Source organism: Octopus sinensis, linkage group LG3 (genome assembly GCF_006345805.1).
Source record: "Octopus sinensis linkage group LG3, ASM634580v1, whole genome shotgun sequence".
NCBI classification, from domain to species: domain Eukaryota; kingdom Metazoa; phylum Mollusca; class Cephalopoda; order Octopoda; family Octopodidae; genus Octopus; species Octopus sinensis.
In genome coordinates, this window is record NC_042999.1 from 96258510 (window position 1) to 96283869 (window position 25360).

Below are 25360 nucleotides of genomic sequence, written 5' to 3' on the forward strand. Positions count from 1 at the left end.
GTTGCATCTTGTTCTTGTTTTGGAAAGTGAGGCATTATAATACTTTGTGATTGTGTCTTTTTATTATTAATAGAAAAAAAATTGGTATAACTCCATTGGAAGATATTTGTAAGGTCTCTATCCATGGAGTCATTGCAGATTTGGTTTGAGGTGTCTAGCTTGTCTGTAGACACTTGGGTGCTGAAGGTTAGAAGGAATGTAAAAAGGTATCATCTATGTAGGGGTGAGTTGTGCTTGGAGTGATAGCATGTAAGTCAGTGATGTGTATGAGTATGACAAACTCAAATCCTAGAGTACTCTAGAATTCATAGAATAAGGGTCAAAAACATCTCCATCAGCACATGTTTTGAGAACAATCTATGAATCCAAAAGACAAGAAATAGATGAAGTCCTTAAGCGACCAGTTTTATTAAGAGACTCACCTGGCAGATATGCTCAAAAGTTTTGCTAATGGGGAAAGCAACAACACTACTTTCACCAAATTTCTCGAGCCACTGATGAGGGATATGAGAGAGTTATGTCTTGAGTAGATCCATATGGATGAACATTAAGGAGAGAAATTGAAGGTGTTGGAGAAGACTATTGTTGATGGCTGCTTCCATCATTTTTGAAACCTTGTAAGTGAGCAATAGGACAATAGTCTGCAATGTCACAAAAATTGTCCTTCTTCAGAATGTAATGCACTGTCATGTTTTATACATGAGCATATTGCTGGAGAAAGAGAGAAACTGAATATTGTGGTAAGGTTACAAGCTCTTGGCACATTGTCTGAGAGTAATAGGAAATACATTATCAGGAGAGATGACCTTGTTGGCTTGATGCAAGTGGAGGTACTTTCAAAATTGGTATCTATGTATGTATGTGTGTGTGTGTGTGTATGATGAAATCATTTTTGAGGGAAAAGAGATATTTTGAAGGAGATTTACCTGATGTATGCAGTATGTATTTGTATGTAAAGTGACATTGTCTGTAGGAATACTGCTCACACAACCATCATGGGTGAATAATGCTGGAAGGGGAAATTCTGCAAAGTTATTAATGATTCATGTAGCATGGGATCAAAAGGATGAGCACAGTAGGAAGCATCCATCATGGTTTTTGTGAATTTGATACACAATTACGTATTTCTGAGGAACAGAAATGTGGTAGCAATAAAATTCAGAGAGGAGGCTGTATGTCTACAGGCAAGAAACTGTAGTGTTTGGTGCACTTCTTTTGCTAGTCAGTATGCTTTTGAATGCAGTCTAGAATATTTGTGGATTCCTAGATACTTTATTTTATACCAAAATATATAGAAAAATTGCATTTAAGATTTTAAGCATTTTAAACAACACTCTGTAGCTAATAGATTTCACACTTCCTTCAAGTTCACTTAAAATATTTTATTGCAAATGCAACTGATCTTACATGGTTTACCAAGAAAAAATGGAAATACATTTTACAGTATATACAAAAAAACATACAAATTATCTGTTTTTAATACATGCACCAAGAAAGATAAGTTTCTGGAATAGTTGAATTTGATATGTATGTTAGTTTTTAGCATTTATTTCTCATGATTTCTGGTGAAATTGGTTATACCACGATACAGTTGTTCTAATTTTATTAATTTTCTTCAGAATACTGAGCAGGTGACTGCAATGTGCCGTCTTCCTAATGAACCTTACCAGTTTGGAGAAACTCCTTCCAGACCCTTATCTGAAGCACAGAAGTTAAGGAAGGTCATCATGGAACTTCTGGAAACAGAGCGTGCCTATGTGAAGGTAATATTAATATATTTTGAAATAGTTGAATTTGTAACTTGGAATGCCTCATCTATAATCAATTAAAGCAAAATAAATATAAGTGCTTCTTTTAAGAAAATTGCATAAGGCTTTTGATTATAACTTCTAATTCAATCATTGCTATTATCTTGATTACAAATAAATGGTTGACTATGTCTTCAGAATAACTTGTAAAAATAGTAAGTGTAATGCATTTAAATTGGCAAACCTCAGTTAACAGAACTGGAATTAATCATGTTCAGCTACAACGATGCTGAATTTGAAATATAAGGTTTCATAATAGCCACAGCTAAAAAGTACTCATCTCATCATCATCATCATCATCATCATCATTTAATGCTCATCTTCTATGCATGCATTGGTAGAACAGTTAACATGAGCTGGACAAGTAGATGACTACTCCAGACTACTGAGTCTGTTTTGGCAAGATTTTTATGGCTGGATGCCTTTCCTAATACTGACCACTCTGCACAGTAGACTCAGTGCTTTTTATATGGCACTATCACAGGCAAGATTAGTTTTGGCATCATTTTTACAGCTGGATGCCCTTCCAAATGCCAACCACTTTACAGTGTGGATTGGATGCTTTTTACATGGCACCAGCCCTGACAGAGTCATCAAGTAACTTGCAGGACAAGGAATTTTGAGAAGGGCAGGAACATTTGAGGATGGAACTTGTGCCAGAAGATGAAAGGTTAGAGTGTGATAGAGAGACAGAAATAGGTATCTTGCTATAACAGTGATCTGGTGTCAGATGATGAATGGTTAAAGCATGACAGAGAAATAGAAAGGCAGAAACAAGTGTCTTGCTATAGAGGAGGTATATGGTTACCCAGCAAGAAAGAGAAAGTTGTGTTAGTGAGATATTGTCACAAATGCAACAGATGCACCTCAGTTTTTCTAACAAATAGTTTAATTGTAAAGTATCATCATAAATTAAATCTTAGAAACAGTTTTTGATTTATACCTCAATTAAATTGTTTCTTGTGGGAAATGATTTGAGAAGACATGTTAAATTTATTTGACTTCTAACTGAAAAACTGATTTCATATCTGCTGATCAATTATTCACCAACCACTCACATGTGACTTTGGTCTAAAGTGGAGTTTTTTTTTTAATGATTTGTTATGTGCATGATAGTAAAAAAATGTTAAGTTAATTCCAATTGTAAATTATTGCTTATAAAAGCACTATTTCCTTTCATTTTATTGTATACCACTTATATCATATCTGTACAGGACCTCAATGTGTTGATTGAGCGATATTTAAATCCTCTGAAGGCAGAGACACTCTTGACATCGGATGAGATAATGCAGTTGTTTGGTAATATCCAGGAGATTGTTCAATTTCAGGAACAATTTCTGCAAAGTTTAGAAGAAGCCATAGAGCTAGGGGGTGACTTCTTCACCCTTGATGACCCAAAGAAATTTCGGGTAAGTGAACCTTAAAACTAAAACCAAATGTGTTGTCATTTTCAGTAATGTTTTTGTTTGGTTTTCAAAAATACATTATTGTTTATTGCAACCAAGAACAGCAATTTATTAAACTTACCTTTCAGAATTATTGTTTCTGCAGTACACCATTTGCTTTTTGCTACCATTTATCTTTCAGCCTAATAACATTTTTCAACAATTCATCAGTCTGCTAGTAATATGTGAGATACAATAGCCAACATGGGCATTTACTGTTGAACTTAACTAAAAATTACACAATATTATGAAATTAATTTTTTTTTTTAGTGGGATGTTGTTTAGACAAATTAACCCTCTAAAATTTGATAGCTCACACAAACATTATCATGCTTCAAAAAATACTCATTAAATACATTGGGATTTAAGGATCATTGGTATCAACAATATAATGAATATTCTTTATTTTATACTTTATCATAAGTAGGTTTATGTTTCCTTTCTAAATTTTAGCATTAGATCTTATGAGCCTGTCGTTTTTTTTTGTTCCTCATATTTGATAGCTTTTTCAAGGTTAAATTTTAGTATATCCAGACCAGTGTTTCTCTTTTATTCTGAGAAAAAATAGGGATGGAACCATAACTTTATGCTTAATAGAAAAGGAAAACAGATTCATTAACTATTTCCTATCAGAGTATCATATCACTAATCTATTTTGTATATAAAAGATGTATTTAAAAAAGGGTACAAAACCATACTATCTATTATTCATCATTGACTGAAAAATATTTTAAAGAAATTAAACATTTACTATCGGTCTTAAAAAGAAAGGTAATTTAATTGGAGACAATATGGAATTGTCTGCCTTAAAACATTTTATCTACATGAACTCCAGCTATGCCTACTAAATTGTTGCTATTTGTTTTACTCCAAAACTTATATTAGTCATGGAGTATTTTTATGATGACTTATACTATCTAAAAAGTGCTGAGAGATCTCTGTATGATTTCATATTTGTATAGTAATTCTTTGTGTAAAATAAGGAGTCGCTTCTACTCTGCCTATACACCAATACTTCTATATCTTATGACAAAGACACAGTACAAAACTGTGGGAGCAAGGAACTATTTACTTCAACACTACTATGTATATATAATACGATTAAATTTTGAATCTTTCAAAATGCTGCATTGCAAAAGACTATTGTAAATAATAACAAGATGTCTTTCTCTTAATCTGTCAAGTAGGAAATGATTGGTTAGTATTTAAATGAAAATTGCTTTCATTTTTCATTTCACTATTTTCTTTCATTTCTTACCAATTCCTTAAAATCTTCACAAAAATGGATGCATGATATTGTTTGAAAAAAATATTTGTTTTCATTCATTTTAATATTGTAATATAAAAGAAAGTCCACTCCTCCAGCTTACTGGCTGCTTTATAAATAAAATGTGTGAAAAGACTTTATAGGTTGTTGCAGGATTCTCTTTCACTAGCTGTGAATAATTCAACAATGAGTAAAAGTTAATTATTGTTTAAGAACAAAGTGTTTTCTCATTATTACCTCCACACTTTCTAGATCCATATACAGCTAAAAACCTGCAGAGTTATTCAAGTATTGCTGACATTTGCCACAGTTCACCACACACATACAGAACTGGAGAGAGCAATATTATTTCAGTAAAATACACTACACAGCATACTCAGAATGACAATAAATGTTAGCCTTTGAGCAGTGAAATCAGTGAGGCATAGCTACCTCTACCTCATGCTGTCCACTGTTGTAATGAACTACTATTTGCCATTGGTATAAGCTATTTAAATAAATAATTAATTCTGGGATAGTCATTTTTATGAGGTTCCATATTTTTATGAATTTGTATATATGCTATGGACTAATTAAACTATCATCTTTATTATTGCCATCATCTCAATTTTGAAGAGTTTAGAATAGTATTAACATTTGGTTTATAGCAAAGTACAGTAGACTCATATTTTCAAAACTATACAAAATATATAATAAAATATTTTTCAAAATATATAGCAATTAGAGTGAAATGGTTAAAATTAGTTTATTGTGCAAATTTGTGTTTTTAAAATATCTCATATGATTTCTGTACCAGATTGGATTCTCACTGAAAAGATCTTTTGAAATATGAACAGTTCACCTATCACATAGGAAAGTTCTAACTGAACAATTCGCTAATATTAAGTTTTGCCCATGTTGACTTAATGAAATGAAAGATAAAGCCATTTTCACTTTTACTCATTTGCTTTTTATTTATATTCTGGGTTGATTTTGTCTGCATTTCCCCTCATTCTTAATTTTACCTCATTGATCAAATTGTTTTTATTTTCGAAAAGATAAAACTGTTTTACATTGTTCATTCATTATTTTCTTTCTGCTGTGTGTTTGTCCTACTAGGATGAAGAACTCAGGGTATGTACTAACATTATTAACTGTTGCATAAAAACAGTGACATTCGCATGGATTTTACTCTTTGTTTATCATTTTATTCTTTACCTCACTTATTAACCTCATGTGAAACCCATCGTTGACAGTTTATTTTTCTCTGCTTGTTTGCGGCTACATTTTAAGAACTGTCTTTCTAGCAATGTACTGCGCTGAGATTGTTTTTACTGCTGTGACTACTGTTGTGGCTGCCATGTTTAGTGTACTTTTAACATATAACATCAACAATTAGAGCATTTCTTACTTGAAGTTTCATCTATATTAAGTACTTATAAAGAAATACTACCTTTTATCTCCTCTCACTTCTCTGGCTGTACTTTTCTTATATAAAATAGATTTCTTTCATTCAAAATGCTTTGTATTCATTAGAAATATGTTTGTGTGTCTTTTTTTTTTACTTTAAAAAGTAATAGAATAGTTGTCTCTTTTTTTTCTTCATTTCATCATTGTGATGTCTAAGCATTTTTGATTTAGTTTTTTTTTTTTTCTAATAAGAATAACTTTAAGATTTTGCCATTAAAGTAAGTTTTTATTTATAATTTTTGCCAAATTAATGCTAAATGTTTAATATTTATAGGTGCCCTGTTTATTCAATACTTAATCTAGTGACTTCTTGTTTAAAAGTTACTGAAATTATTATCAGAAGATAAAGTTGCTTTTATACTGACCTCTTAAGGAATACACATTTTTATTTAGATATATTTCAAATACAATTTAATGTTCAATACAATTATTGTCAAGATTTAGCCCCAATAACATAGATTTAACAAGGTGTTAATCAGAAGAATTAGATTCAGTATTCCTCTGATATAATATTAAAAATCATATGCATCTTCAGTAGTAGTGACTAGGGTTCTTATTTTTTTATGATTTTTTTGAAATCATAATAAATTTACATTATTAGCTATTAAACTGATAAGAAAAATAACTTTTACATTGAAAAATGTCATTATGAATAGCTGATTTCTGCTGGAAATGTTTGCTATATGCTAATATGTTATAGTATCAAACTACTAAATTTCTAACAAATGTAGATAATAATTTGACAAGCATGAAAGTTTGATAGAATTTACATTTAGTAAATTTCAGCTTTATTACTCCATAAAAATTAAACTTTTCTTTAAATGTTGTCTTTTAGTTAATTCATATTTAACATGGCAAAATTTATCTGCAAAGATTGACATTAACTAAAATGTAGGTGCTACTACACAACTATTTGGTTATTAAAAATATTAATGTTGTATAAGATACATAGGTTATTTTTTCTTTCATCATTTCATTTAATATCATACATATTCTTTATAAGATTATTAAGATGTGTCATTACATTGTCTAATGCAGTATTTAGAATTTAAGAGGACTGTGAAAAGGCTATACATAATTTCCATTAAAATTTTTTTAGAAAACTCAATCTACAAAATCTGTATAAAAACTCTAATCTACTAACAAGCTAACAATTAGAAACTATCGAGCAGTTCTTAGTATAAGCATAGAAAAAAGTTGTATAAATTATTGGTTAGAAAATGTTGGTATTAGATTGTTACCTGAAGCTGTTTCAGACAGTCACTAAAGAAATCATTTTAAAATCTTTATCATCATCATTCATAATTGGTATGATTATTATTTCAGAGAATTAAGTAAATCAAATAATAGAATCCTTACATTTATATTATGTATAGCTGAGTGCTAACATAGAACTGTACCTTGGACATGAAATTTAACTACCTAGCAAAATGGATATAAGACCAAAATATGTCCATTGCTTTCCCTAGTTGGCTTCAATGACTAGATTCACTCCAATTTATCCTATATTGTTCAAAACGTTTGATCAATTGATATTATTGGAGTTATTTCCCATGCAATCGTTTTAGATTTTAAATTCACTTTAAAGGAGTTTTAATCTCAGTTTTTCGACCCACTATATTGGTTCTTGAGTATGTTACAGTTAAAATCTTAGAAGTCCTTTATTTGGATTTTATGTAGAATGTATTCAATTCAATAATTTTAGTTAGAATGTACTCATTTAATTCACTTTCACTTAAAGAAATGCATTGTTGCCACAATATCCCACTTCACCTATCATATCATTATAATTATCTCTATCATTATTCATATCATGATTTACTTCTGATTTTCAATCTTCACTAGTGTCATTTGCTGAATTTTTATAGCTAAAATCATTTTCTAAAGAGGTTTCAGATAACTCTTACCTTCATATAATAGTTAAGTACATATTCAGCTACAGGTAACCACTACAGATTTCATTAAAAAATTAAGTTTCAAGGTAATATGCTTTATTAAGGGACCAAATACAATTTTACTGATAATGAAAATATGAAACCATTAATGTTAGCAAAATATTCTTCAAAATAAAGTTTGGTTTGCATTTAATCCTTATCTCAGTTATGATGATAAAATTCAGACTGATATAAACAAACTAAATCATCATGTATCCTCTTCTCTCCAAATCTGCATCACCTTATTTAAAGTGCAATATGTTTAAAATATGACCTCCTTTCATATTTAAATATGTGCTACTCTCCAAAAATCATTTATGTGTTATGAAAAAAAAAATTATTTTGATGTTGAATCATAAGACCAGCTCAATGGATTCCAAATATAAATACTTACACACACATATACAAACAGTGAAAATCCTTCATATAATTTAAGTATTCTAGAGATCAGGAAATGTACAAAGTTAAATTTATCTTGATAGAATCAAAATCCAAAACAAGTGACTCCCAAGCTTAAGTCAGCAAACCTATCTTAATTCTAAACTATATGTAAAAACTAACATATGTCTGTAAATATAAATCATAGGTATAATGTTAGAAAGTTGATTTAAAAGTAATGTCTATAATAATAGTGCTTAAGCATTATTGACAACCAAAAGATTCTTTGAGTGTTAAAGATTAGTCATATTCTCTCTTTGCAATGACTGTTTATGAATTTTTAAAAGAAATTAGGTAAATATGATTTTAGAAGTTCAGATATTTAATAGATTTACTTCAGTTTAGCAGCTAGACTCTGGTTCAGCATTTAATCATAATTGATATATTTAAAAAAGAAGCTAACACTAAATTTGAAGCAACTTTTAATGGTTAACTGGATGTCTATAACATTATTATTATGAATACATAGTGTTATAGTCTATCCTTGCTATACTGAAATAATTCTGTCTTCAGTATTTGAGTCTTATAATCTGTTTCGAAGTATCATTAATTCTTTTTTCATTAGGTTTCATCACCATCCTCATTTAATATTTGTTTTCCGTGTTGGCATGTGTTGGATGGTTTGAGAGGAGCTGGCAAAGCTGGAAGCCATACCAGGTTTCATTGCCAATTTTGGCATGGTTTCTACAGCTGGATACCCTTCTTAATGCCAACCACTTAACCAGTGCTTCTTATGTGGCACCAGTACCTTGCAAGATAAAAACCTCTCAACTGGGAGGGAAGTAGTAGAATTGAGGGTGTATGGCTTTGAGCCAATTGAGAGATTTAAGGTATAGAAGGGACTGATATAAATGTCTTGTAGAGCAGATACATGGATTCCCCAGTTGGAAAACAAAGCAAAGTGAGTTAGATAGTCAGAAAGCCAGGGTATGTAGTATGTGCTTAATGAACTATAGATACCCTTTGAAACTCATTTAGTTGTCCTTTTGTTAAAGATGAACTCTAACTTTTATCTTATGAAAATCTTAACCCTTGGATTACACAACCATTGTTCTGACAATATACCGAAATAAGAAGTTGGATGAATACATACATATATATAAACACATCATCATAAAAAAATTTCAATCATCATCAGAAATAAGAAATATGAAATGATACAAGATAACTATCTCATTCATTCATTCTTTTATCACCATTTAAAATCCATTTTTGCATGGTTTAGACAAAATTTCTTGAAACAGATTTTTCTACAGCTGGATGACCTTCCTGTCACCACCCCTCACCAGTTCAGACTGGAATGAACACTCCCATTAGTATGACAATGGGGCTCATTTACAACTATCACACGGTATCTAGTCATAGGTACAAGCAAAACACACACGCACATATATATGACAGGCTTCTTTCAGTTTCTGATTACCAAATCAGCTCTCAAGGCTTTGGTCAGAATGGGGCTATAATAGAAAACACTTGCCTAAAGTGCAATACAGTGGTACTGAACCTAAGATCACATGGTCGAGAAGCAAGCCTAAATCACATCCATATTTAATTCAATGAAAAAAAAAAAGAAAAGAACTTATCATCATTGTACTAAATATGAATATGCTAAACAAATCAGTAATCAAATATCTAGCCTTTCATTGTGAGAATAATTTCTAAACATATGTTATTTTATCCTTTATATCAAAGGTAATGTTAGTTTTGTATAAAATTGGTTTCAAATTTTGGCACAAGGCCAGTAATTTCGGGGTAGGAGTAAGCCAAGCATATCAACCTCAGTGCTCAACTGGAACCTATTTAATCAACCTTGAAGGGATGAAAGGGAAAGCTGACCTCTGCAGAATTTGAGCTCAGAATGTAAATACAGATGAAATACTGCTAATCATTTTGCCCAGCATGCTGATGATTCTGCCAGCTCACCACCTTAGTTTTGCAAAATTTTACAAAATATTTTTTATTGAGTTGCAAATAAAAGGCAATAAAATACAGAAAATTTTGATTGTTAGTATTTCTACAGACTGTATTTTAATGTTTTCTCTTACCTCTTCACAAAGAAAATAACAAAGATACTTTACTTCAAATTTATGAAGATAAATTTAATAATATTGACTCATTAGATACACATATAAAATGTTAAATAGAATGTAGTACTGGCAAGGGTAGAACAATGATTTTCCAATACTTTTGTAAAATCATGTTCTTCTATTAGATTGTTTAATTTCTTGAATGTGGCATTGCATATTCTTGTGACTATATGCATGTATACACAAATGCTTATTTAGCTCTAAAATCAACTATCTAAAATCCATTATACAAACATGCACTTACAGACAATAACATATAATCTCTTCAGCAGAATAGCATTTTTAAAGGAACTAAGCGTTTTTATCAGCATTTTCCATCTTAAGAAAATTGGTGGGAAGTTGTCTATTGAGTTAACAAGTAAGGTTAAAAACTATTTTAACAGAGAAACTCGAATGTAAGAACATAGGACTTAAATTCTGCAATACAGTACCCCTAGATTTGTAAAGCAACAAAGAATTCATTGTTTCCAGACAAAGTGTAAAACCGGAAGAAAAGTTCTAAGTATGTATATTTATACACACCAGTGGAAATGGGCTTTAGGAACTAATGGTATGCCTGAGAGGTTAAATGTGGGAATGTGGGTGTTAGATGCTCTATGAACTTATGAACTGGTAATCACTGTTCACAAATGTATACACCACTGTATATCTTCACAACACTTTAAGTATATATATCTGGACATTTTTGTCTCAACAAATAAGAAATATCTTTAGAGTAATTAAGTTTGTCTTTTTCTTTTAGTTTTTTTTTTTTTTTTGTGGTTGTTTTCATGTTCTTCTACCTCCCCATTGCCATCAATAATGATTCTGCCTTTCTTTTTGCACACAGCACCATTTTACTCACTGGGCTTCATAATTTAGGTTATACAAGTCACATGCTTCGCAAAAGTTCACTTTACACTCAAACCTTTGTTAAATCAAGATTCACTTTTCCAAAAAGTGTTTTTCACCTATTTTTCACCTCCACACTTAAGATGAAAGATCAATCTTCTAAATTTAATTCATTTATCATTATCATTATACTCATTATTGTCTTGTATTGAAATAGTTGATAAAATGCATTATCTATTCTTATTATAATTGTATATCTAATACTCTCTAATACTTTGAATTTAGAGGGAAATTTCCCCTCATTTATGATAATTGCAATGCTGCTCTTTGAGGAGGCTTTGAATTCTGTATAAGATTTACAGTAGTGACATTTGTTCAATATTGCAAAGAAATACATTTAACTCCATTGTACTAATTTAGGCTATACAAAAAAAAAAAACATAAATGCATGACTAAACATACTATCTGGTGATATTTCAAACTTGGTAGCAACTAGAATATGCTTGCAATTCTTTGTTGAAAATATAGAAATAAGCTTCTAAAAAGTTTTATGTTAAATTAGCTAGTAATACTGACAAATATGAAATTTTCATTGAAATGTCCCTATATATTATAATTGTGTGTGTATATATATGCACTACATGTATGTGTGTCTGTCAGTGTGTATGTATGTACAATTAGTTCATGCAACAGTGTCTATGTTTGAGATACTCTCTGTTCAAAATGCATATAATTTGAAACTATCTTAAGATAATTTCAACAAAATACATTGTAAATAAGTAATTTTATTTAGTAATTTTTATGTTATTGTCTGTTAAATTGAAAATGATATGGAATAAACTGAAGTAAAATAATCCAAGATTGCAAATATAAAGAACAATTGTTAAGTTTAACTTATTTCTAAATTTCCTGAACATTGTAACTTACTATATTTTTTTCACAATCTGATAAGGCCTATATGTGTTATGTAGTGTGTCTATGACACACTCTTAAATTTAAGTTCATTAAATTTCACTAAAATGTTGAAGACATATTTGAAAAAAAAATGAAAACCATTTAAAATGCTTTTAATTTATTGATTAATGCTTAAATAGCATTCTAGGAAAGCTGAAGAGAGATATTGAATAGGTCTTTATGGTCAGTCAAATATTTGGACAGGAACAATTTGATTAACTATTGAAAATGTACATCAGTACTAAAGTGACTCATTAAATTTGATGGTGGAGGGAAGTCCATCCTTATTTACCGACTTACCAACAGACTAATTACCTCAAACATCTAAAGTAAAAGTTGTTCAGAAAAATATTGTCTATTGATATTCAATATTGCTGAAATAATTTGTATTTATAAAGGACAGTATCAAAAAGGAAATTTTAAACATTTCTTTCTCATAGCTATCAGATATTCAGATATTTCATGGCTCAGTCCTTCTTTCTCTTGTTGTCTTGCTAACTGTTATTCTTGTAGTTTCAAAACAACATACTGAAAAGAGGAATATAGTTAGTAAAAGAACATCCTCTTGATTAATTAACTTCTATTTGAAACATGAGACATTTCTGTCCTTGGCTCTAAGAATTCAAAACTTGCCTTTGATATTTTTTCACATCATAGGATAATTTTTGAAAGGTTGTCAATTTGCAGTTAGTCAATTGTGTCACTGGAAAAATGAAGGCAATGCAACAAAAGCTATTTGATTAGCAGAAAAGAACTGATGTCAAAGTTTTCATTAATCATGATCTATTATCGCTCTGTTAAAATCTTAGGATTGTTTACACTTTAGCTAACTTTTAAAAGCTTTAGAAGAGATAAGTCTTTACGACCCATTACTCATGTTATGCCTTGAAAGAGAAGAAATTTCAATTCTCATTTCTTTTGAATGTTGGTCAATTGATAGATTTATCATCATCATCATCATAATTTTTATCATCATTTTAGTCACCACGCTGGAATGGTTTGAATAAGTTTTCTGAGATAGTATTCAATGATTGGAAATCTTTCCTGTCGCCAACCATTTTAGTTGCTTCTTACAACAATAGGACCCACGTGTCTTTTCTAAAACTATGGTATACATAGTAAGTTACTTAATAAACTATATAACATTTTCACTTAAAAGTGTAACCCATAGAATGTATCTGCCTTGATGTCAAAGTGTCTATAAGTTGTGTACTGAGTGAACATTTTCATTTGATTTCCTCTGTCATTATCCCTATCACCAGTTGTTATTTTAATTGAATATACATTTTTTCTATGAGTCATTAAAATATTATCTGTGTTATTAACAGGAACAATATTTATGCACCATTTTGTACACAAAATCACACTTGCACAATCTAAATAAGTAATTACACACAAACATTACTTTACAAAAAACATATATGTATGTTATTCATGTATACATCTGTATCGTGTAGGTTGTTTGTCATCTCATGTATATAAAACATAGCCAACCAAAGGCCTGAATAATTAGAAAGAACAAAGAAATTTTCAAATATATTGCTTTTGTTTTCTATTACAGCGTGTTCTGTTTTCTCTGGGTGGCTCTTTTCTGTATTATGCCAACCATTTCAAGGTGTACAGTTCCTTCTGTGCTAGTCATTCAAGGTCGCAAAAGATCCTCAACCCAGGTAAGTGATAGATATTGTGAGATTATTTGAAAGATTACTCCACTTCAACACATGTATACTCTTTACCATATACTCATAACACACTTTTATATGATTATATATATGACATACATGTACTGCTTTAAATCTACTTAAAGCTCACTATACATATATGTGTTCTGTAACATTCCTAAGTCTCGCAATACCTTTGGATTTGTCCAAATTCAATCTCTCCTGCTATTACCTTTATTACAAGCCACCACCCTTTAACTCACTCTCCTTCTCTGTCTTACCATCATTTATCATTACTATTACTCATTTCTCAGTCTCTCTATCACATTACTCTTTTCTTTATCACTCATTGTTAACATCCATCACTTTTGTTGTCTCCTATTACTGTCTCCCTCTCATTTTTATTACTCTCTCTCTCTCTCTCTCTCTCTCTCTCTCTCTTCAATTGGCCTTCTTCCTATCAGTTCGTATCTCCCTTCTTTCCTTCCCCTCTATCACTTTCTAGCCCTAGTTTTCTCTCTTTTATCACTCTTCTATTCACATCTTGATCATGTTGCCTTGATCAAACAGAAACAATATTTTGTAGAGAGTACTCTGTAGTGTTACTACGAACATAACCTTTCCATACGATGTCATGATAAAGTGCTTCCAGTACACACTGTAAAATTGTTAGCATTAGAAAGACCAATCAATATAAAAAGTGTGCTTGATTCATCTAGGTGAGCAGAAAATCCAGAGCAGAACTGACTTGGACCACAATGACCTGATCAAACTATGCTAGCATTGAAAAGTGATGAAGTGAAGATGATAATGATGAAGAAGAGAATTATATGTGTGGTCGTCATCATCATCATCGTTTAATATCTACTTTTCATGCTGGCATGAGTTGGTTGACTTATCATAGTCTGAATCAATGTATATGCAAAGTTACTGTCCTTTTAGATGGCTCAGAGAAGTATGTCTGGTTTATATATTTTGTTTGGCATGGTTTCTGAAGCTGAATGTCCTTCATAGAACCAACCATTTTACGGAGTACACTGGGAACATTTAATCCTAGGAGGTTGTCATGTTCTCCACTGGTCAAGACTAAAAGGTCCTTTCAACTTTGTAACTGATCACACACTTTACAGAAAATACTGGGTGTACTTTATTATGGTACCAGCACAAATGAGATTTCTTCTATGTGATGAAGAGAGAATGAATATAAAAGAAGAACTAGGGTGAGACGTGGAAAGAAGCAAAAGTATGTTGTACAATACAAAGTGATCCAGTGTCATTTTGCCATTATTGTCTCCCCTTCCACTGTATGGAAGGAGAAAGACAGCAATAATATTGAGAGGTGGTAACAGCAGAAGGTATTGATAGAGAAAGAGAAGACTCTCCTGGTAACTACATGTTTGTTGGTAAGAGAGTGTGACAGATGTCAGTAATGAATCAGTTGGGAGAGAAAGAATGATGGCTGGCACTATAGAAACGTAATGCTACCAGAAAAAGCATGAGTAATGGATAGTCAAAAAGGTAAAAGTAGGAAAGTGTGGGACATCAGAGGAAATGATAGCTGGTAGTACTGGAAGATGAATTAGAGGTTTTTTTTCAGATACCAGTAGATCCAGTAGTCTCTTGTTATTCAGGCATTAATTTGGAAGGAAGAGAGGATGGTTTTAATGATATGGAAAGCGGTAGTTAGGGAATAAGTATGATTATAGCTAATGTTTTCTCTGATGACATGAGTACCATGGTGCGGTAAATAGGCAAGGAGGTGATAGTGAAAGATAAGAAAGTATTGAATAGACAAAAAGAGCTGCAGAAGGAGAGTAGCAGGTACAAAATTGGCAAAACTCCCAGATAATTTATATATATTTATATATATATATATATATATATATATATATATATAAATATAAATAACCCACCCTCCATCATTATTCCCATCTTGATATCGAAATATTGATATTTTAATATTGAAATAAAACCTCTGCCTGTTTGTCTGGTCACTTTACCAGTGTAAATTATTGATATTTGTTGAACCAACAAGGGAACTGCTATGTAGTCTCTTAACTAATAGCCAAATCTCTCTCTCTCTCTCAAATTGCATTCTGCCATCATAAAGAAAGAAGGATACATTGCAGAACATAGTTTTTTTAGCTCAGGAAAAAAATGTCAGAATAGCCATGGTTACAATACCATTGGTCATAAGTTTGCTCCTTTAAGGCAAACCTAGGGCAAAAAACAAAAAAAATTATTTGTCATCAGAGAGAGTGTTTTACCACTATATCATGGCCAGGTTGGTGAACTTACTGATGATGCCTTACAAGTTTGCATCCATTTACAAATTTAATATCTAGTCTTGATTAATTACTCTAATGTTTCTTGTTTCTTACAAAAGAAAACGTTCAATACATTGTGCTGCACTGTAACATTATAAACATTTCATTTTAGACGCTAATGCAGCCTTGAAGGAATTTCTATTGTCAAGAAACCCCAAGCAACAACACTCTTGCACTTTAGAGTCATTTTTAATTAAACCGATCCAGCGAATTTTGAAATATCCACTTCTATTACAACAGCTGTGCCAACTGACTGATCCAGAGACAGACGAACATTACCATCTCTCAGGTATTCACTCTTAAAGATCTCCTTTTCACAGTTCATTCCAAAACTAAAAAGATGTTATCACCTCATATTAAATATTTTGGTTATCAAAATGCCTTATGTCAAAAACTAAGATTAAAACATAAGGAAGAAGGAAGAGGAAGATTTGAAAAATAGCTTCATATATTTTTATTTTCTTGCAGAGGCCCTTCGTGGAATGGAAGCTGTAGCAGAACATATCAATGAGATGCAGAAAATTTATGAGGAGTATGGTTACTCTTTCGATGAACTATCTCGTATGTACAAAGAACATCATCCACACAATAAAGTAAGTTGTTACAATTGCTATTCAACATTAGAGAAGTTCAATTGAAAGTGACAATCTTTGTGGTAACTTTGTCATAACACCTTCCTTGGCTAACTACTAAACAATATGCGCAAATGAGAGAGATTTTACATGGTTTCTGTATCTACTAGAAATAACAGCCAGATCTCTCAAATTACATTTTACCATCTTTAGTTTAAAAAAAGATATGTTAAGTAATGTAACCTGAGATAAACTATTTTTTAAATAATTTAATCATAGGTCTGCTCCATCAGGGCTAATTGGTACTAAATGTCAACAATATAACAATAAGATATTGTCTCCATTTTGTAAAATGGTTTTTATTGTAGAAATGCAAAGACACCAGAGCTGTAGTTATAAACATGTTTTTTGGTTTCATGGAATTTAAACTGAATTAGAAATATTTTAAGAAAAGACATAGGTGCAGCAGTGGGCATGTGGTAAGTAGCTTGCTTACCAACCATATGGTTCTGGGTTCAGTCCCAATGTGTAGCACCTTAAGCAAGTGTCTTCTACTACAGCCTCGGGCTGCCCAAAGCCTTGTGAGTGGATTTGGTAGATGGAAACTGAAAGAAGCCCATCGTGTATGCATGTAATGTATGTGTGTGCAGTAGTGTATCAGTGTTTGTCCCCCCAACATCACTTGACAACCGATGCTGGTGTGTTTACATACCCGTAATTTAGTGGTTCAGCAAAAAAATTGATAGATTTGCTCGACTAAAGGCAGTACTCCAGCATGGCCGCAGTCAAATGACTGAAACAAATAAAAGAATAAAATAATAGTAAATTATTTTAGACTGGGAATTATCAGTTGCAAACTAAGCATTTATCAAATTTTTTTGTTTATGCATAAATGTTTACCTAGATGTTCTGTACATGTTTTCATATGTATTATTTAAGGTAACATGTAAATTGATTTCAATAACAGAATGGAAAGACTAGAATTGTTCTTATAACCACAAATGGAATCACTTTTAGTGTTGTGTTTAATGTTCCAGAAACATACTAATTTAAATTATCACCATTTGTTATTTATGATTTCTGTACTTTTGAAGCACTACTCAACAAAGCAAATATATTTCTGTTGGTTTTGACAGATAAATTTCATATTCATTGCATCAGTGTGTAAGCAGCTGAGTATTCCTCAGAAACTTGTATACTTAATATACTTCTCAGACAGAATCAGCCTGACATAGTGTGCGACAAGGATGGTCCTTTGAATTACAGATAAAATTCATCCAACAGGCTTCCATAAGGTTCCCATCTGCCCAATCTCACTAACAAGGCTTGAGTTGGCCTGAGGCTATGTTAACAGACACTCGCTCAAGATACCATACAGTGGGAGTGAAACCAAGCCCTTATGATTACAAAGCAAACTTTCTAACTCTTTTGGCCATTAGATACACTTGTGCACATAGACACATTTTATAACTGAGAGTATAGATGTCCAAGATGGTAGATATTGAGGTTGGTAGTTTGTCTTCTGTCACTTCCACTGTATTTTGCCCATGTCCAAGACTCTGTGACTGAGCTCACCTCTTTAAAAGTCATGCACCACTGTAAGCAATGATAACAATCTTAAAATTCACAAAAGTTTGATAGCTTTCCTGGGGACCTGCATAGGACTGTGGGAAATCACTCTAGTCTTATTTCATTAAATAACTACATGGGTCTCTAGTATCATTAGAATTTAGGTACAAACTACCAAAACCTGCAGCTATATGATCAGTACAAGACGTGTGTAAAAAGATTTTTTATAAAGATACAAAGATTTATTTAGTGTGTTATGTTTTACTATAAATATTGCAAGTACTTCCTTATTTTGCTAGCTGCATACACACTTCTATGTGAATTTAATGCTCTAGCATTATTCTCTTTTTCACTAAAGTATAAATTGGAGATGAAATTTTCATATACGATGTTCTACTTTCAGCCGGTAGACTTGAGTGTTGGAGAACTGCAAATGTATGGGACTGTACAATGGTGCAATGCTATAGATTTCCTTGGGAAGATCAAGAAAGGGACAGACCTGGAGAATGTTGTGTTCGTTTTTAAAACTGGAATTGTCTTTCTGTGCCGTGAGAGGGTGAAGAGAAAATTGAAGAAGGTAAATAATACACTTACAATTATAATAAAAAGACAATTGACATTTTTAGAAGTCGTGTATAACAATGACTAATCCTTACTTTTTTTTAACAGAGCAGTAACAGCCGGAATGCTCCCATGTCTGAGGGCTATGATGCCATACCCCGTTTCCGCACCCTAATCCCTGTACATGAGGTGCAAGTTGTAAGCGGCTCACGGGCAGATTGTGAGAGGCACTATTGGTGGCAGCTAATCCATTCCAAGTCTGAGGTAGAAGGCCGGCCAGAGAGGCTGTACCAATTTTGCAACTGGTAAGTTAGTCTCAATGATGTTATCAGTGATGTAAACCTGATTATATGCACTAAACTGTGTGAGACAACAGATCTGAGTGTATTATGGCAGTCATTTGCATTAAATGTTTGGTGTATATACTACCAACCCTGCTAGAAATGTATGTCACATATAAGAACTGCTACAAATAAATAGCAAGAACTGACTTTTTTCCATAAACCACTCTGATCCGATACATCACTATCAAACATTTGCATTTTTTTTTTGCTAGATCAGTAATTCTCAACCATATGACCCCTGGGGATCCATATAAAGTTTTGTGGGGGTCCATACTTGCAAAATAGTAAATTGAGGATCCACAGTAGTATGTTAAGGTTCCATGAAAAACTTTTGCTTTAGGTGTATTTATTGAAAGAAACAGATTTCTTTCTCTAATGTTTTACATGATTTAACCTACACAAGTGAATGTGTGGAAAGCAAAATAGGAATTTTGAAAGAAGATTTTATAAAACTAGTTTTTAAACATTGAATGGCATAAGAATAGTAATCAGATGGGTCCATACATAAAAAATTGTTGAGAACCACTGCCCTAGATGTTAAGTTTAAATCCCAATATTTATTGTTGTATATAAGGTTTTTTGGGGAAAAAAATTTGACAGTAATGACAAAGAACGGAGCAATTGATGTTGACAATCTCTGGGTTCCTACAACATTTTACATTTATGAAGTGGTTTCTAATAGAAAACCTGTAACCGTTTTTGAACCAGTGTTATTAAAGAGAGACAGTGAGTGGGGCTTGTAATCATATTGATGCTAATTTAGGTCTCATGCAAAATAGAGTTGTTTTCTTTCACTCAGAAAATTTCATGCTGCTGTTTCTCAACATCAGTTATTCCATTTTCTCTCATAATTGTCAAATTTTATTTCCCAAAAACCCTTATGAACAATAATGAATAATATGATTTAAACTTGACATCTAGGACAGTGGTTCTCAACAATTTTTTCACATATGGACCTGCCTAATTACTATAGTATCTGTCATTATATAACATGGTGTGCATTCTATTTTGATCTCTATCCAATCTAGTTCCATTTTGTTTTGTTATGATGCTTTCTATTACTTTCTCAGTTTGATTCATTGACTTAAAACTTCTTGGTTTCCTGAATTTATTCATTTTCTTTACCATGTGTATTAATTCACAATGGTAATGTTTTCAGTTACCTGTAATGGCAAAATTCCTGTACAATTTGATTTGCTGAAAAAAAAGCAATGCGAATGAGACCAGCCATTCTGGTATTTACATCTCAGTAATTATTGCTGAAGATGTTGCATCATATCTTGTTTTTTTTTTTGTGTCCTTAATCATTTCACTATAAAATGTTTTTCATACCTGGCTACTCTCTTGTCATCATGAAAACAAACTCTTCCATGTCATTTTTAATCTTTATCTGATAGTGAGCTCTAAAAATTACTTATCCTCTTGCAACTAAAAAGTTATAATTATTGATAATTTTAATAGCATTTCTGTATCTATTAACGTAGCTCAATTAAGTAATATAGTAAAGATAACATGTTACCAGTATTTTATTTTATGTTCACATTTTCATATCAATAGACATCATATTACTCTTAGCTAACCACACTAAGATTACAGTAAACTGTAAAAAGAAATATTCCAAGTGATTGTAAGACATTGTAAATATTACTGTTGCTGATAATGTTATTGTTGTTTATGTTTCTTCCTTTAAAACATGCTTTTTCTTTTTGTTTTATACTAATTGACATTATATTTCTTTTTTTCAATTTTCTTTAGCACATCTGAGGCTAAAACGGATTTCATGAAAGTTATCAGACAGACTATTAGAGACAGTGTTCGAAAAATGGCCGTGCCATCAGCACGGCAGACTGCCAAAACCAAATACATTCCATTTGGTGGTAAGCGGCTTGAGTGTCTGGGAGCTAACCCACGCACTCTCAGTAAGATGCGTGGTGGATTAAAGGCTCCAGAGGTCGAAAGACATTCAGTGGATTTTGAGGAAAACTTCAACAACTGCGAGTACGACAGCATGTTTAGGACAAGAAGCAAAACAATAGGCAACCTGAATGAGGTGGCACAAGGAGAAGACAAGAATGAGAAAATAGCTGACCAGGTACCAGCCCGACCAGCTTCATCTATTGCTAACCCTTATAGCACAGCGCCTCATGGAATGTCTAGCCGGCATCTAAGAGCTGCTGCACGAGAGCAGTCAGGTTCCAGGCCAACCTCACCAAGGCCCACCAGTGGGTCCCCAGTTTGGAAACCACGCCAGGACCCCAGTGGCTTTGGCATTTCAGGTACAAGCAAACCGGGGACACCAACGCAAGTTCTGCCCTCACATGCTGTTGCCAGTGCACTAAGCAGCTCTGAGGCTTCAACACCAACTACATCATCAGCATATGGAGATTACTCTGATGTTGTCTACCGGGCTGATACCCCTAGTCGGGTGATCACGCACCAGCCCTCCCATTGCATCGCCTACAAGGACACTGAGTGCTGAGCCAGAAGAATGGGAATTGATTAATCAATTAATTAACCATAGTAACACATCTTTAACATCACAGGGAAATTAAAGCAAAGAAAATAATTAATTTCCCTGGAATAGTGTGGGTTTTTTTCTTCAGTATTTGTTGAAAAAGAAAAGAAAGAACAACAAAAAAAAACCCCAAAGACTGTGTGTTTCTTCTGAGTCATGTTTTCAATGTACTCCACGACTGATGAACACTGGGAGTTGCTGGAGCAAAGTATTCTCTCTCTCTCTCTCTCTCTCTCTCTCTCTCTCTCTCTCTCTCTCTCTCTCTCTCTCTCTCTCTCTCTCATCTGCTGTCACACAAATGTACATACACACATTCACATGTGCATATGTGTGTGTAATGAGATGAGACATCATGTAAAGACATTTATTTATTAATTTATTTATTTATTTATTTATTACTGTTAACTATGTCATATTTTCAGTAAAAAATCCCAATGAGATTAGTGATGTTGTATAAATGGTGATAAATGACATATAACCTACATGTTCTATAATGGTAACTGCATAGATACATGCAAGGTGAACAACTCTTTCAATATACTTAGTATATTTAGTTAGTGGATTTTTTTTCTCAATATGCACCATGGAAAATAATGTAAAACCTCACAGCCATAGAATTAGCTAAGGTATATATATATATATATATATACACATACATATATAATATATATGCATATATATATAATATATAATATATATATACACATATATAAATATTATATATATATACACATATATATATTATATATATATATATACATATATATAATATACATATATGTGTGTGTGTATACATATATAGATAAAAGATATTGTTCTTGTTTTAGAGGACTGTATTGTATTATATGAAGAGGTGCTGAGCTAGAATTATGAAATCCCTTTTCTCTGAGGTAGTATGGATTTAATGAGATGAAAGTGACAAATAGCTATCTCAGAAGAAAAATTGATATTAACTCTTTCTTAAGTGTGTGCAAATAGAACAGACTACACTTAATCTTTAAAGAGGGTAGGTAATCTGGAAGTTGGTTTCCTTTTAATCTCTAATAAGATGGTTCTTTTTTATTCTATGAAAAAATATCCCTAAATTATTCATTTTTTTTAACTTTTAACCTTGGCAGCAAAATTTATGATTCAAGTCTTAAGCGATGATTATGTCAAAAATAAGTTAAATTGAATTAAGTTTTTGAATGTTAACTATGATAAAATAATTCTTAGAAAACTATTTTCATGTTTAGCAGAAGAAAAAAGATCATTATTATTAGTGGTAACAATACCTAATATTTCACAAACACAAATGAAACTACTTTATTTCAATGATGCTATACCATAAAACTTCAATGAGTTTTTAATTGTGCAGTGGTTCTTTAAAATTGACTGCTCTCTATTTATTAGCATCATCTCACAATATTCCTACTGATTTATTTAATATATCTTTGTCAGATTCCTTAAGTAGAATAGATAAATAGCCTGGAAAATAGATGTTGAATGTAATAAATATCAAATTGTTGATATACTAAATGGAATGAAAAATCCATTCCTTATATATTCTTAGATTAGATTTGTACTGATAGACTTGATATAAATTAGAGTTTGTAAAATGGAAATTTGCCACAGATCAGAGACAAGAGTTAATTCCATTTTGCTATCTTAAAATCAAAATATTTTTTTGAGTTTACAAAAGTACAATTAATCTTGTATTAATGCTATGATAAGAATGGTATTCACCTCTAACTGAAGGAGTCTCTATGCAGTTACTCAGCCTGTTAGAAATATAAACCAAATTTCTCAAATCCACATCCTACTTACTATAACATAGAAAGGATATACTGACTAATGTTATCCTGCATATATAAAAAGATTGTCTAAAATGGAACATCTTTGATCATAAGTCTACTCAACAAGGTTTGAGCTGGGACTAAATACAGTAACAAAATAATAGCTTTTAAAATATGTATAAAATTGATACTGCATTAATTTTTTAAGTTATCAATAGGAACATTTTTTAAAGCTTATAAATATATGTTTGGCAATTTTATTAATTAATTTCAATAGATTTACGAATATTGAAAATATCAGATAGAAAATACTTTTCTCACTTAATTATTTCATATAGCATATATCTGGCATAGATTAAGGATATATGAGAAATGTATGCATGTGTGTATTGAAATAGCTAATAGAAACACTAGAATAATTACTGCTGAGGTAAAAGTGTTTTATTCTAAGGGAGAAATGAGAATTGAGAAAGATAAGAAAAATTATTTTATATATCAGATGTTGTTGGTAAAAAAGGATGGAATTCATAACACTAAAACTATCGTTTTCTGGAACAAACCATATAGTAAGGAATACCAAAATACCTAAAACAGCCTGGGAAAAAAATTATTAGCAGAAGCCACTCCATATTTCTATCAAGACGTTGCCTGCATCTATTAAATATTGATTTCGAAAAGAAAGAGCAAAATGAAAATAACGTCAAGTGATATGCAAAAATAGCTTTCATATTTTTCACAAGTCATTCTTAAGCTAAAACTGATAATTCATTGACAATTCTAAAACAAATTCAGATAATGATGGGCATTGTTCCTGACTCCCCTGGCATTAAAAACGTTTCAAAGCGATTTTTAATAGTTTTTTTACTTTTTTTTCACAAGGGACGTAACTTAGCATGTTTCTCTGATTTAATTTTATAAACTTTTCTTTGCTAAGCTGCAATCAAAAGTGAAAATCTTAGAATAATAAAATTTGTTTTCATTGTAGATATCTAAAATAAAAGTTCTATGTGAGAAAATTAGAATTATTTAAAGAGTAATGCATTTAGTTGGTTAAAAAGATGTTCATACATTGATGATAGATATTGTTTTACAATTATAGCTGCTATTCTTTTATACTAGTTTCTAATTGATAATTTGATTTATCAATCTTGATAATCTAGTGAGATAATTTATCAATTATCTCACTAGATTATCAAGATATATAATTCTATAAAATTTTAGAGAATAAAAGCAATGAAAACTTATGAAAAATAGGTATGGAAATTATTTTTGAAGGTTCATTCTTCTTAATCAATGCTGATTATTAAAAACCAGGAGAGAACACTGCTGTTACAAAACCAGGTAACAAAATTATAATTTCAAGGAAACTCAATAGAAAATGAACAATAATAAGATTTAACATTAATTTGAAAGAGTAAATTACATATAGTTTTAATCCAATGCAAGATTAAAATATCATTTTACATGTTACTAGAAATTTTTGTCTAATTTTAGATTATTCTTTTATTAGTTCCAACCAGGTCGATGTGGTCATGCTGGAAGTATTGTCAAAGTCTAATTGAATTCCTGATATTTTATTCTATGCTATTCTTGTATGCTCAGAATATTTTGTAAAGAAATCGAAACAAGTGATTTGTATAGAATAATCAATGTTGGTTCAAAACTAACAAAACTTGGACTTGAAATAAAAAAAGAAATATCACTAAAATATCTTACATTTAAAACTGATACCAAAACAGAACAATATCTAAAAATAAATAAACATTTTTACTTTACTATTTTTATGATATAATTGACATGGTAAGAAATTTTAGGTTTTTCTC

At 31.4% G+C, this 25360-nt stretch overlaps 1 protein-coding gene across 19 annotated transcripts in view; it reads left to right on the forward strand.

Annotated features, from left to right (window-relative positions):
- The window catches only part of LOC115209155, a 1103332-nt gene extending 1078180 nt beyond the window's left edge, over positions 1-25152 (forward strand). For 17 of the 19 annotated variants that reach the window (XM_036501160.1, XM_036501159.1, XM_036501161.1 and 14 more), the window contains 9 exons: positions 1620-1763; positions 3023-3217; positions 5619-5633; positions 13775-13883; positions 16314-16490; positions 16670-16794; positions 18746-18919; positions 19012-19208; positions 21003-25152. In XM_036501160.1, the coding sequence (XP_036357053.1) occupies positions 1620-1763; positions 3023-3217; positions 5619-5633; positions 13775-13883; positions 16314-16490; positions 16670-16794; positions 18746-18919; positions 19012-19208; positions 21003-21726 (1860 nt within the window). In that variant the 3' untranslated portion in view covers positions 21727-25152. The remainder of the gene's footprint in view (positions 1-1619; positions 1764-3022; positions 3218-5618; positions 5634-13774; positions 13884-16313; positions 16491-16669; positions 16795-18745; positions 18920-19011; positions 19209-21002) is intronic. The other 2 variants (XM_036501162.1, XM_036501178.1) reach the window with 1 other exon arrangement.
- The last annotated feature ends 208 nt before the right edge of the window (positions 25153-25360 follow it).